Here is a 14,147-nt window from a genome sequence, read left to right as displayed (position 1 = left end):
TTTCTGACAAATGACTTCATCCGGTGCCTTAAAGCGGGGATGTCAAACTCATTTTAGTTCATGATCCACATATAGTCCATTTTGATCTGTAGTGGGACCAGTAAAACCGTTGCATAAGGACCTATAAATAACAGCACGTCTGAATATTTCCCAGCTGCCACTCGTCAGGATACACAATTTCTGTAACCCTCAGCATGCATGTATTCACACACTCACCCTCAGGTAGTTAGCTTTCACAGCTGCACTGCTGTTCTGTCAGCTAAGACTACAAACAGACGACTGTTTCCTCAAACCTGCCAACAATTTATTCATCTTTTCTGTCAATTGTGTATGATAAGTTCTTGTATTATTCACCATGATGAGTCTGATAGTGATGATCAATATTATATTCCTTGAAGACTTAAAGGTGCTATGAACACGTCGAGCACACTGGCCTCTCATTTAACTCTTTGAACAAACAGGAACTGGTCCATTTTTCTTGGAAAACCTGAGACTGTGTCCACTTTTCTCTTTTTGACAAAGACATTTCCTACCAGTGGCTCCCACATGAACAGTAGCTTATTCTTGACAGTGTTATGTCACTGTCAGACATAGGAAAAAGTGGAATTGGACTGATCCTTGATTGGATCTTTTGGCAGGCTGTTTGTTTGACACCCCTGCCTTGAAGGATTGTAGAGTTATCAAACAGGTATGCTGTAATCATTCCTGTTGTATCTGTAATCTTTAAAGGTCCAGTGTTGGCAGAATATGGCATTGAATTGTTATGTTTCATTACCTTAGAATGAGCTGTTTGTATCTACAGAGGGCACAGGAGCTTTGGAGACGGGGGCTTGGTGCAGGTCCTGCAGTCTCACACTGGATGCTGATAAATTCTACACATCTCTAATACTGCGATAAAGTGAATGTGTAAATGTGTCAGCAAATATATACAAAAGATATTTTCTCTGATCTCTCAGGCTACTCCAATGCGACCTTCCTGAATGACAGCACTGTCCTGTCCTACCGGGGAAATGGACACATATTCCGCAATCTAACAAACCTTTCTCTGAACCTTCGCACTCGAAAGCGTAACGCAGCTATACTGCATGCAGAGAAGGGCTCTGCATTCATCACACTGTCTGTGCAGGATGGTTTCCTCATCATGGAGCTTCAGAGCACCACAGAGGAGGACACAGACGAGGAGGAGGAGGAGGAGGAGGAGGAGGAGGAGCAAGGTGTGTCTACAGTCAGTCTGAGCAGCAGGACAAGCGTTAGTGATGGCGAGTGGCACAGTGTCCACCTGTTCATGGCAACGCCATGGACACAAACCTCCCGCTGGACTCTGGTGCTGGATGAAGAAATAGAGGAAGCCAGCACCTCCAGGAGCCAAGGAGGAAACCTGGACTTCCTCAGGGAGGAAGTGGACATCTTCTTAGGGGGCCTGGCCCCCGATGCTGGGTGGTCCCTGGCTGGGTGCCTGGGCACAGTAGAGCTGGGTGGCATCGCCCTGCCTTACTTCGGCTCTTCTGATGTGAACCTCCCACGACTACAAGAGGAACAGTTCACCCTCACATCCCCTCAACCACCGCTCCTTGGCTGCAGCGGGGCCCCTGTGTGTGAGCCCAACCCCTGCCTGAACGGAGGGGAGTGTCACGACTTCTTCAACACCTACAACTGCAGCTGTGCTGAGGGCTGGGTCGGGAGACGCTGTGACTTCTTCACGAACACCTGCGCCTCCAGCCCCTGTGTTCATGGCAACTGCACCGTGACCGGGCTGACCTACGAATGCACCTGTGAGTTTGGCTACGCAGGTGTGGACTGCGATGAGGAGGTGGATATGTGTGAAAACCACCTGTGTGCCCATGGAGGCACCTGTCTGCATGGACCAGACAGGTACGCCTGCCTCTGCCCCGAGAACTACACTGGACCCCTCTGCAAGTAAGTTGAGGTGTTTGCTGAATAAACAGAAAAACAGGAAAATAAAATAGAAATAAAGTAGAATAGTCTCTTTGTAGTGGGGCCTGTGGAAAATACAGATGAGGGACTGTACAAAGTGCTGCAGTGATGATATATTTTGCTGGCAAAGCTGGAAGTTTGCTACCACTACCATAGTTTTATTTAGCCTCTTTTGATGCCTAAAAGCATCAAAAATAAGAAGTAGAGTATTTACAGATCAATTTTGTGTCATAGAACAAAACTTGAAACTTGAACCACAGACCTTTTTGCAGGCAAGAAACAAAAAGCCCATTCAAAATACTCTTTGACTTCACAACAGTGGAACCATAAGTGCTTATATGCTCTCTCATTTCTGGGTTTTAGGACTCATTCCTGCAGCGTCTGACATAGAAACTTATTAACTTGCAGATCCTATCCTAACGGTTTGGTAACTTTGGCAATTGGGGTTAGAAAAAAAGCCATTACAGTTCCTAAGAACAGTTCCTATCATAACTTATGACAGGAAAAGAGTATTTCACAAGCATCCCATCTTCCTCAAATCTTAAATAAATTGTCCTAATTTTCAGATAACTGTTAAGCTGGCTTAACATCCAGTTTTCTATCAGTAGAAGTAGCTTACTTACCAACTAGCTAATGCTAGTGTTAGTTTAATGTAGCTAACGGTCATTAATGGTAGCATTAGCTAACTTGTTTATTCCACGTGGTTTGTCTTTTATTGCTTTGACACAAGCTTAGCATTGTTTTACTTTGTTTTTTCTTTTTCAGGTTAACATGTTTCAGTATGTTTCAATGAGAAAAACTAACAGCCAGAAAGTTGTTCAGCTCTGCAAGATGAGAAAAGTAGTGTCAGTTGCTCCGTGTCAATCAATCTCAGTATAAATATTTCATGCTCTGAAGATGACTTTGCTCTCCTGTGAGCAGTTTTGACTGCTTAGTTAGTTACTAAACCCAAAGTAAACAAATAAATGCTCCAAATTGCAGAAACAAGGGACCGTGCAAACAACACAAACAAAAACCCTTCACTGTAAATGTCTCCACATCTCTGCCTCTGTTCAGCATTTCAACCACGCCTGCAGCGAGCGTCTCAGATGCTGCATTTCTATTCTAGTGTCAGCCAGAAAAGGCCTCAGTCTGCTGTGGTGTCTCACTACACAAGGCTCTCTGGTTCAGCGCCAGTTTCTTTCCCCTGTCATCTACCGTTTGCCTCAGAGAACCAGCAGGGGAACGCCTCCAACCATTTATCCTGTAAACACACAGCCTCTTGCATTTTGCCTCTTCTTTTGCACAAGGAAAACCTTTGCAAGTGTCTCGCTAAGCAAGACACCAGACAAGCTGCATATCTCCCTTTACTGGGAACATCGACGCTGCAAAGTTTTCATCAAAATGACTTCTTTTTTTGTTTGTGTCTCCTGTTTGTGTCTCTTTCTACCCCCTTTCCCCGTATTTCCTTCTGTTCCTCTCCAGTGAGCGCATTGAAGAAATTCCGTGGTACATTGTTGTCAGAAATGTGTAAGTTGCTTTTTTTTCCCTCTATTTCTCAGGTGTGCGCTATTTGTTTCCTGTTAGATATTCGTCTCTCAAATGTCATGTACGATGTCTCCTGGTTTTTTGTTCAACTGCGTGCAACAAAATGCCAAGCAAAGCTAATATTAACGCTCCCTGTGACATTGTTTGTCTTAAAATGAGTGACAGCTGTAGTTCAAAATGATTCCTGGCATCCAAATTAAAACTTCACCGACCCAAAATGGCACACTTTCCAAAATAAAACAGCCTGTATTTTGTAACCATTGAGGGATAAAATTCAAGTTGCCAACAGATACAAAACATTTTGGAACAGAGCTGCTGAGCTTCAGGCAAATACAAGGTTAGAGAGGCCAAAGAGAAATGGTTGGCTTTTTCATTCCTGTACATGTGATTTGACATCCTGCTGGTAAATAGTTGCCAGAGGTCTTTAATCTTATTATCCTGTTCCCCTCCTAAGCTTCTTTGTGCCCCCCGTGGGGAGCTGCAGGAAGCTGAACAATGCAGCTCCTGCCTGGCTGATTCTTCTGCTTCCGGCAGACGTAAAGACGTCAAACTCTGCTGCACATGGCCTGCTGATCACCTCAGTACCTCTGATACCACAGCTTTAAAGGTCCAGTGTGTAAGATTTATGCAGATTTATTGGCAGAATTTGGCAGAAATGGAGTATAATACTCATAAGTAAACAAAGGAAACACTGGCTCTAGATTTGGCTTTTCACGTTCTTTGCATGTTTCACGGCCGCTGTAGAGTGAGACAAGTTGGTTGCAATCTGAAATCTCACTGCTAGATGTGACTAAATTTTACACACTGGTCCATTTTGTAAAACAGAAGTAACACATGCATTTAACACTTTACATGCCTGACTGTCTTCTTCCAGACGGCCTAAGCTGCCGGTGTCTGTGTGCGGCGATGACAACAGAAACTACACCTGCTTCAATGGAGGCAACTGCACTGACCGAGAGCTGTCCTGTGACTGTCCACCCGGCTTCATCGGACACCGGTAGGAAAGAAAAAGACATCGGTGTTATTAAATAAAAGCTGTTTCCTCAGTTGATTGGCATCAGCTGAATTATTGATGCTTCACAGTCACTGACATTCATTCATCATTATCCAGCTATATAACGTTTTTGGCGGGTGAAACATCCCAAGCACAGCAAAACAATAAATAAGAAAAAATGAGAAAATGCAGGCAGAGGGCAGGATCTCTGCAGCTACAAACAGCCACCAACATCCACTTCTAGTGGGTCATAAGTCATCATCGCAAGAGATTATTACTTATGACTCTATGCATTATTTTCTTTAGGAAAATGTTGCAAATGATACCTTTAAGGAGAATAGGGCAAAACTAAATACTAAATGATAATGCTCATGAAACCTCCCCACTTCCATTAAGACAATTATTTTTTTGTGTTACAATTTTTATTGAATGTTATTAATGTTGAAATTGTGCAAATGAGATATGATGGAATAAAATAATTGATGATTTGCATAAAATTTCCAGAACAGAAATGTGAATATTGTATAAAGGTAAAAAAAAAACAAAAAAAAATTTTGTGTAATTTTTTGGTATATTAGAATCAAAAGTTTTTACAGAGAGAATTTCCTTTTATCATTCTAGAAATCAGAAAATGCTGTCAACAGTCATAAAAATACATTTTCACCATTATTTACATTAAGACATTTTTTATATTTCAAGTTTTCTGAAGTTCTTGTTTTTGTTTAAATTTATACATATGCAAATCAGGCTCTATCTAACGCTAACTTCTGGTAAATTTAGGAGAAATCTACAGAATCAAATAGGTATTTGTGTATAATATTTAATGTGTGTGTTTTGGATGTTTTCCTTCTACTGGTCTGAAAGAAGACATGTTTGGAAGGAAAATTGACGAGTGCATGAAAAAACAATATTTTTGCCTTAAGGGAACATTCTTTGAGAACTCCTTCAAAGAGCAGAACCTTTTCCTTCTTTGCCAGAACTGTAGAACTATTTGATGTGAGTAGTCACCTCCCTGACAAAAGCGTCTCTGACTGAGCTGAGGTTGTGTGTCTGCAGGTGTGAGCAGGAGGTCGACGAGTGCAAGTCCAATCCCTGTCAGAACGGAGGCTACTGCCGCAACCTCATCAACAAATTCATCTGCGTGTGTGACATGAGCTACGCCGGAGACCTGTGCCAGACGGACGTAAGCGACATTTACTTTTACGTGGCCGTGCTGCTGTGGCAGAACCTGTTCCAGCTGCTGTCCTACCTCATCCTCAGGCTGGACGATGAGCCAGAAATAGACTGGGGAGGCAACGACTGAGAGTGTGTGTGTCTGTGTGTGTGCATGGAGGTGTGTGTGTGTGTCTGCACTTGTCTTCAGGACTGTTTGAGAAAGCGGGTGCAGAGGGGAGTTTGACAGTGCAGGGGTATAGATGATTGACTGGTGGTTTCCCGTACGAAGCACAGGGGATCAGCGGGTTTTCAGGGCACACGTTTGAGTTTTCTCTAGTTTGACGTCGGGTTAACGGAACCACAGAGCTGTTTCTGTGCCTTAAATGAGACTCTGAAAATCAGATGCACCTTATTCAGTATAGTTATTTATTTCACTCGGTTTCATGTACTTATTTCAGTAGCTACAGATCACTGATGCAATAATCTCTCATAAAACAAACAAACAAAATTCACCTTAGGGCTGCAACTGAGGATCATTTTTATCAAATCTAATCTGTTGATTATTTGACTAATTTTTTTAATCTAATAAAATGTGACATGTTGCTAAATGCCCATGAGAAGTTCTCAGGGCCCAAAGTGGCTTATTTTGATCACTGACTGTATATAAAGACGGACGATATGTCTCAAGCCAGTATATCCTGGAATATGGCCGCTGTCGTCTTGTGGCGGTGATGTCACTTGGAGCCAGAGTCAACGCAGTAGTGATACGTGTTGGAGCTGCGTTATCAAGGTCCTGCGCTCCAGGGGCACAGAACTCACTATAATTCAGGGAGACGATGATGAAAGGTCACAGTTTATGTGACGTTAAAATACCCTCTGCTGCTGAGGGCTTTCAGGTTGGCGCCTGTTAAACCAAACTATCCTAAAAGCAGGTGGGATCATAATTGTTCTTAATAAAAGCTTTAGTTGCACCGAGACTCCTTTCTGATTCACTTCAATCTACATCATGTCCTCATCTTTATTTATCTCAATGGTTTGGACCTACCAGTAGCCCAAAACTTAAAAATATTATCAGAAATCTTTTATTATTAATTGTAAGTTTTGGATTAGTTAAATAATCATTTCAGCACAAACCTGCGTAGGACAGTTCCTGTGGTCTAAAGGGGACGATAGTCTGAAGCATTTTTTGATGCAGTGAGGATCATTATAAAATATATGTTATTTATAATGTCTCTCATTGAAGATATCCTGTCAGTCTCGTCTGAACTGGATTTGGGGAGCTCCATACAGATGAATGTGTGAACTATCAAAAACAGCGTTGTAGTTAGAAAGGCGCCTAGAGGGGCTGGAAGACGACAAGATGTCTCGCTTTGTTCTCGAAGTGCATTCAGAGCACTGTGCTGACTGACTGACTGACTGACTGACTGACTGCTGTGTGCTGTTTTGTACCAAAGAACAAGTTTCTGTCTCTAAACCTTCCTGAGTGAGGCGAATGATATTTTTAAGCCTAAATTCTCTGCAGCTCTGCTTGAACGGTTCCTATCAACATCCACCACGCTGTTGTGGTCAACATTTCATGACTCTCTGAATCTTTGCACTCGTCTGTCCCTCATGGTTTTTGTCTGTCTTTTAGTCTTGTTGTGCTGACGCCATGCTGGATGATCCATGTATGACCATAATGTCTTGTTTATCTGTCTTTTCTTCTTCACATTCTGTCCTCTTGTCTTGTCATGGTTTAAATCCAATTTCCGTCTTTATTCTTCTCAAATAAAAAAAAGAATCATATCAGCTTTTGTCTGTCTTCTGTCCTCTTTTCATCTTTCCTGACTAACCTTTCTCTCCCGTCACCACCTATTTGGTTTCCTTTCCGATTCCTTTCCTCCATTTTCTCCTTCAGACAAACAGTCAGTTGACGTTAACTGCAGTCTAAATCCTTTCACTGATTTCCTAACTGATCCGTGTGTGTCTGTGAGTAAAGGAGCAGACATGCCTGAGTCAGGTGGCTACCGTGACAACAAACATAGAAACTTAATCTCTCTTAATGAGATATAGCGTGAGTAGTTCCCAGAATAGCTCAAGTTTATAGACATACAGTCACAAACATACAGAGTGAAGGCACAGAGCTACAGTTACAGTATTTGAACACCTCAGTCTGTATATTTTTTTGTTCTATTGGATGGAGGGTATTTTTTAATGTTTATGGATGGTTCTTTCCTGGTTTAACATGACATTTGTTAAGGCTTAGCTTTTTAACCCGACTATGAGACAAAGGAAAGCTAGGAGACTGGAGTTTGACTGAAACAGTGAATGTGAGCTGAACTGGTGGGATTCCTGGGACTGTGGGGAACCGGGCTGATGGCAGGTTCAGCTGAGCATAGAGACCAGAAAATATACTCAACAACAATAGAAATACAATAAACAATAATAATTGGAGACAATAGAGTATAAGCACTGCTTGGTCTTTCAGTCATTCACATAAAGTTACCACTGACCGACCCTGACAAAAACTTGTGCTGGCTGCAACACATTGGTCATTTTTAAGACTTTTTGCCATGTAAAATAAAGTTATTTAAATTTGGTACACACTTTACAGTGTGTCTTTGATTGTTTTTGAAGGAAACTTGCGTTTTTGATTTTTTAGACTGACTGTTTTACCCGTGCAGTGAGCCCTTCACTCGAAGAATAAGCACAAAATAACAATAAATGCTCCAACTTCTGAGTTGAAGTTAAAGAAAATAGGACTTATGTACAAACTTAAGGTTTATTTCTCTCAAAATTGTGTTCACAAGCTTTCCATCCACCTGACAGGTGTGGCTGATTAAACAGCAGGATTATTGCACAGTTGTGCCTTGGGCTGCTAAAGCCTAAAATGTGCAGTTTTATCTTTTTATTTATTAGGCACTGAACTATGGATATTTCACATAAAGCTACAGATACCAATTTGTTTTTCCCAGGAGGGTAAAGTCATGACATGCTCTGCCTCTGATTGGCTTCTCCTGGCTTCTCTTTTCTCAACCTTGAGCTGCACATTTTAGAGTGTCCTTTTATTGAGACCAGTTTTACTTTCATCACAACAACGGGAGCAAAGAAAAAAAATGTTGCGTTCATACTTTTGTTGAGTACAGACAGCAGGGCCGTGCAGGTCCAGACTAGAAGCCAGGGAGCAGCTGAGCAGAGCGGAGAACCGAGGCAAAGGAGCAGGACGAAGAGCTGAAGACAGGTACCAGAGACTGCAGGAAAAGGAGAAACAGGGAGAGGTGAAAGAAACGAGCAGTGAGCAAAAACATTGAAGAATGACTTGAAACACAGACTAACTGACCGGGCACTAGGAGCTGGCAAAGCTGAGTCTTAATTGCAGGATGGACTACAGCTGGTGAGGCTCTGCTCCAGCTCTGCCACACCTGTCTCCACTCAGACAATCACAGACACACACACAGAGAGAGAGAGAGAGAGAGTGGACACTGCAAACACACACACAGAGTGGACACTGCAGAGGTGAAGGGCATGACAACACTGCCTCTGTGCTCAAAAGCAAAGTCTTATCAAGTCTATCTTAAAACAACAGTCAGGTGTTTAAATGAACACTGAAGCAGGTTATGCTTGCTGTAATTATTTCTTCTGCTCATATTGGCCATTAAATGATCTCGTCTTAATTCACTTTCAATGAGGTAATGAGGGTCAAAATCTATAGTCTTGTGTGCAAAATATCATTCTAAGTTTATCTGATGCTTTTGTGAGATTCTAAAAAAAGAATTAATACAAAAATGAGTAACTTTGGAATATATCATCTTGATTTGTTTGACTTGAATGGCTGAAGTCTTGTTAGCTTTAAATACATTTTTGCATGAGACCAGAGTTGCAGAGTTTGTGCTCCTTCACTTACACTGCAAGCACATTAGGACAGGACTTTTTAATGACCAGCAGGAGGAAAGATTACAACACACAAAAAACATTTGTAAAAGAAATGAATTTCTGAGTCTGATGCTTTTATGGGGAAAGGTAAAAAAATAAATAAATCTTTCACTGCTTTAGACTACGAGGTCGCCCCACCAGTTATACACTGGGCATACAAAGATTTGCAAGAAAGAATTTATCTTAACAAGTTCTGAAGCAGAAACACCTCTTATCTGAAGGCAAGTGCTGAATTTTGCTCTTCTCAAAGCTGGGGATGATGATGCTGCTCCTGGATTTTGTCTCTGGGGGTCAACGGTCATGTTTCAGTGTTTCCAATGTAGCCAGTAGATAAAGAGGGTCTCCCTGCAGCCTTACAGGAAGAATATAGCATGGGAAGTCATCAAAATTCAAATAAAACAAACTATTTTACACAGTGGCGTGCTGAAAATGAATTACAGTCTCACAGCTCTGTAATCTGGTGGAAGGACAGTGGATACTTCTGTATCTCTTGCCAGATGGCAGCATGGTAAACAGGCTGTGGCTGGGGTGGATGTTGTCTTTCAGTATCCTCTGAGCTCTGCGCAGGAAACTCACCTCCCTGCTATCCGGTCCTGAGCCGTGCGCATCCCATGCCAGGTTGTGATGTTTCCATCCAGGATACTTTCTATTTACAAGAACTTGTCACAGGAAGCCATTTCTTCTGTCTTTTTTACCAGGTGTAATGTCTTTGACAGGTTCAGATGTCCACATACTTTTGGCCAAGTAGTCAATATGCAGTTGCACTCCTCTGTCATACACCTGCCTCCTTGCTTCCATCTTGTATTTTTCAAGCCTGTGTGTGTGTGTGTGTGTGTGTGTGTGTGTGTGTGTGTGTGTGTGTGTGTGTGTGTGTGTGTGTGTGTGTGTGTGCATGTCCTTTGGAAGTACAGGTAGGCCTAATGGTGAGGAAGGAGGGGGAGGAAATGGGAGGCAGTTTTTCAGTGTCGGCACTGATGTGGCCATCCTCTGAGAGCGAGAGGAGCAGAGAGGGAGAAATGTGCTTCGCCAGCGAAAAAACAGCATCTGGTGCTGAAGTGCAGTTTCAGCAGAGAGCTGGTGGCATTCACAGAAGTTTGGTCTGCTTCACAGAAACGTATGAGGGCAGCTTATCTGGCAGACACACACGTATATATATATACACACACACACACACACACACACACACACAGAGCAGGTTGATAGTGCTGACAGCAGGGAAGCATTGCCACTGTCTCTGTGTGTAGCTGCTCTGCCGAGGCTTCGGGGTGGCCTTGCCGTGTACCTTAGAGACTGGTTAGTTAGACATCTCGGTGTCTGTGTGTGTGGCAGCCGGTGACTGATGGCGGGTCCTGGCTGCAGGCTGCTCCGGCTCGCTTGTGTCACACTCACTATGACAGCCAACTGTGCTGCAGTGACAGGTAAGCACTTTCCAGGAGTCAACAAAGAACCTGTAGCGAGGGAAAGAAAGTGTGATGTCTGCAGCGTCGAGCATGAGTGCATAAGTTATTTTTTGCCTCAGGATATGGATGGTTGTATTTTTATTAGAGTTATGTTTCCATGTTGATTGCTCGGTGTAAAGTTTGCTGACTTCTGAGATTTTTTTTCATGGTCTTGTGCAACCTGACAAGTTGAGTAAGAAGAGGCTTTAGTTATGAGGATGGTGTCGGTGTAATGGAGTGATACTTACAGCTGTTGTGTTGTTGTAGCAGCCGCTCAGAGTGTCACGGCTATCACACCAACCAGAACTACTGATGTAAGTGCATCATCTGTTGGTTAATGAATGTTAACAATCACTCACCTGCTGCACTGGAAGCTTTGATTCACCTTGATTCACTGGGTTTGTCAGGAAATCTGTGTGTTTGCATGCAGGTGATTGTTGTGGTTTCTGGTTGGTAGGGAAGCTGCTTGTGTGTGTGTGTTTGGTGTGAGATGATCAAAGGGCCACAGGGCTGTAAGTCAAAAATGAATCTTAGCAGGTTTCACGAGTCATTAAAACACCGTCAGACGCTGCAGGAAAAGCAGCTTTTCTTCCTGCTAGAAAATAATCATGCACTTAATAAAAAAGGGACATAAAATACAGGAATTTAGCAGAATCAATTCGTCTTTTCTCATTAACTTAATATAAATATACAAGTTTTGTTTATTTGAGTTAAATAAATTTAAAATATCTCTTGTTTATTTTCAGAACACTTCACTTCAGAACTTAAAAAGATGAGTTCATTTAATCTGAAATGATGAGTTGAATGAATTGTGCTGCAACTAACGATTATTTTCATTGTCAATTAATCTGCTGATTATTTTCTCGATTAATCAATAAGTTGTTTGGGCTACAAAATGTCACAAAGTGGTGAAAAATGTCAGTCACATAAGCCCAAGATGACATCCTGAAATATCTTGTTTTGCTCACAGCCTAAAGATATTCAGTTTACTGTCAAAGAGGAGTGAAGAAACTTGAAAATATTCATATTTTCTAATTAATTATTTAACATTATGTTTCATAATCAATTCATTATCAAGTTATTGTTGCAGCTCTAGAATTAATGCACTGTACGGGGCTCAACCCTAATGTTCAGAAATCTACTTGCCCAAAGTTGATTTTTACTTGGCCCGTACAAATTTGTTTTATTTTTTTAGTGGTTATCAAATAACAACAAAGACCAAATCCAAGTCCAACATGATGTTTTTAAATGTCTTGTTTTTTGAGTCAAAACCCAAAGATATTCAGTTTAATAAGATAATAAAGTGAGAAAAGTGTCAAATTACCACAATTAAGAAAAACAGCATTTTCTGCCTTTTTGTATGAAAAATCACCAATCAATATTCAAAATCATTTATTAGTTTAATTCTTTTTTACCACTTGCCCAGTTTCCCAACTGAGTTCCTAGATTTACTGGTCCAACATGGCATTTTATTTGCCCCTGGCAAGTGGGCAGTCTTTATTGTTGAATACAATCAACTCATTAAATCAAGTTTCTAAAGGAACATGATCAGTACATTAGCAGACTTCCCAGCAGGCATTGTGTGAGAGTTTAAACTCTCCTCAAACTCTTCTTGTTAATAGTTTGAAGGAAACATACATGATGGAAACTTGCTGTTTCTCTTCAAACAACTGAATTAATGTCAAGTTTATTTGACTAAAGAAGTTTTGAATCATTACAAAATGACTTCAACTTGTCTTTTCAAATTCAGTCAGCTTAAAATTTAAGGAAACCTGGACACTAACCTTCTGAAGTTAAAACAAATAGTTTATTTTTACAGTGTGTGTGTGTGTGTGTGTGTTGTGGCTATTTGTGGTGTGTTTCTGGTGGTGTTTGCTGTGTATGTGCTAATGGGATCATCAGGCAGCATCTTGCCCGTGTGTGTGTGTGTGTGTTTGTGTGTGTGATCCTCCACAGACGGAGCGTGCTCCATACAGCTCGCGGGTGGCTGCCGTGCTGGCACCGTGTCTGGTTGGCTTGGCGATAGTGGTGATGCTGGGGCTGGCGCTGGCCGTAGCCAAACTGCGAGAGAGGCGGCAGACGGAGGGAGGTTTCAGTCCGCAGCAACTCGAGGCTCCTGGTGGTCGCAACCCACCTGCTGAGCTGGGAAACACATCCATCAGCACTTTGGCAGCGCGTGTGGAGCGCCTGGTGTAGTGTAAAGCAGTGAGAAGTGTGTGAAAGACAGAAATAAACATTGTTTCCTGTGTGTGAGCGTCTGTAAACCAAAACATGTTTAAAATCCCCAGTAAGCATCATTTCTTGATTCTCTCTCTGTCCCTCCTTCTCCCCAGTTGACCTCTAAGGGTTTGACCTCTGATCTCTTGCTGTCCATCAGTCTGGTGTCTGTCATCCTGCTGCTGGTTCTCATCCTCACCTCCGTCGGCCTGGTGGTGGCGCTGAATCGCCGCGCCACCCACGGCACCTACAGCCCCAGCAGGCAGGAGAAGGAGGGATCACGGGTGGAGATGTGGAGCATCACCCAGCCGCCGCCGATGGAGAGACTCATATGAGACGCAGGCGGGGACTGTTTTTACATGCAGGGTGATAATGTGGTTATTGTAGCGATGACGGAGCTAACGCTCGAAATGCACCTGATAACAGATAGATAATGTGGACCAGTGTGTACGATTTAGTGACCTTTGCCTCACCCTCCCCTTCCAAGCATGTAGGAAAACCTACGGGGGCTGCAAAACTCGTGAAAAATGTGAAAGGCTGTATCTAAAGCCAGTGTTTTGTTTTTCTGTCCTGTGCCTCTATAGAAACATAGCTAAAATTGACAGGGTGTTTCTGTTTGCTGGTAGCAGCAAAAAATTACCAAAAAACATTTTCTCCAAAAGCCACCATTATAAAAAAAAAGACATCTGTAAAACTGTTGCTGCAAACAAGTTCAGTTATGATTCTTTCTATGCAGTTTTTGTGCTAAGAAAAGCGATTTAAAAATCTGTGATGTCATCACCATGTAAAGTCTGTGAGCGGAGTGAGAACTCATGGGCGGGGCCAACAGGAGAAACAACTCTGTGCATATTCAGAGGATCTTAATAAATCCTGTAAAGACTGGGATCCAGTTTAAAATTCTAAGGTAACAAAAATGCAACAGTGAACCTCCCTATACTTTACAACCCAGTCATATAATGATAAATGAA

At 42.2% G+C, this 14,147-nt stretch overlaps 1 protein-coding gene across 3 annotated transcripts in view; it reads left to right on the top strand.

Annotated features, from left to right (window-relative positions):
• The window catches only part of crb1 (crumbs cell polarity complex component 1), a 30,412-nt gene extending 16,593 nt beyond the window's left edge, over positions 1-13,819 (top strand). For 2 of the 3 annotated variants that reach the window (XM_084723794.1, XM_084723795.1), the window contains 5 exons: positions 957-1,917; positions 3,400-3,444; positions 4,337-4,459; positions 5,513-5,639; positions 13,296-13,819. In XM_084723794.1, coding sequence (XP_084579920.1) covers positions 957-1,917; positions 3,400-3,444; positions 4,337-4,459; positions 5,513-5,639; positions 13,296-13,514 — 1,475 coding nt within the window. In that variant the 3' untranslated portion in view covers positions 13,515-13,819. Of the gene's footprint in view, positions 1-956; positions 1,918-3,399; positions 3,445-4,336; positions 4,460-5,512; positions 5,640-12,918; positions 13,194-13,295 lie in introns of those variants that run through there. The other variant, XM_084723796.1, reaches the window with a different exon arrangement.
• Positions 13,820-14,147: the final 328 nt, after the last annotated feature.

The sequence above is a fragment of the Lutjanus erythropterus genome, chromosome 7, assembly GCF_056507025.1.
Source record: "Lutjanus erythropterus isolate fLutEry1 chromosome 7, fLutEry1.hap2, whole genome shotgun sequence".
NCBI lineage: Eukaryota > Metazoa > Chordata > Actinopteri > Lutjaniformes > Lutjanidae > Lutjanus > Lutjanus erythropterus.
This window is presented reverse-complemented; position numbering and strand designations above follow the sequence as displayed.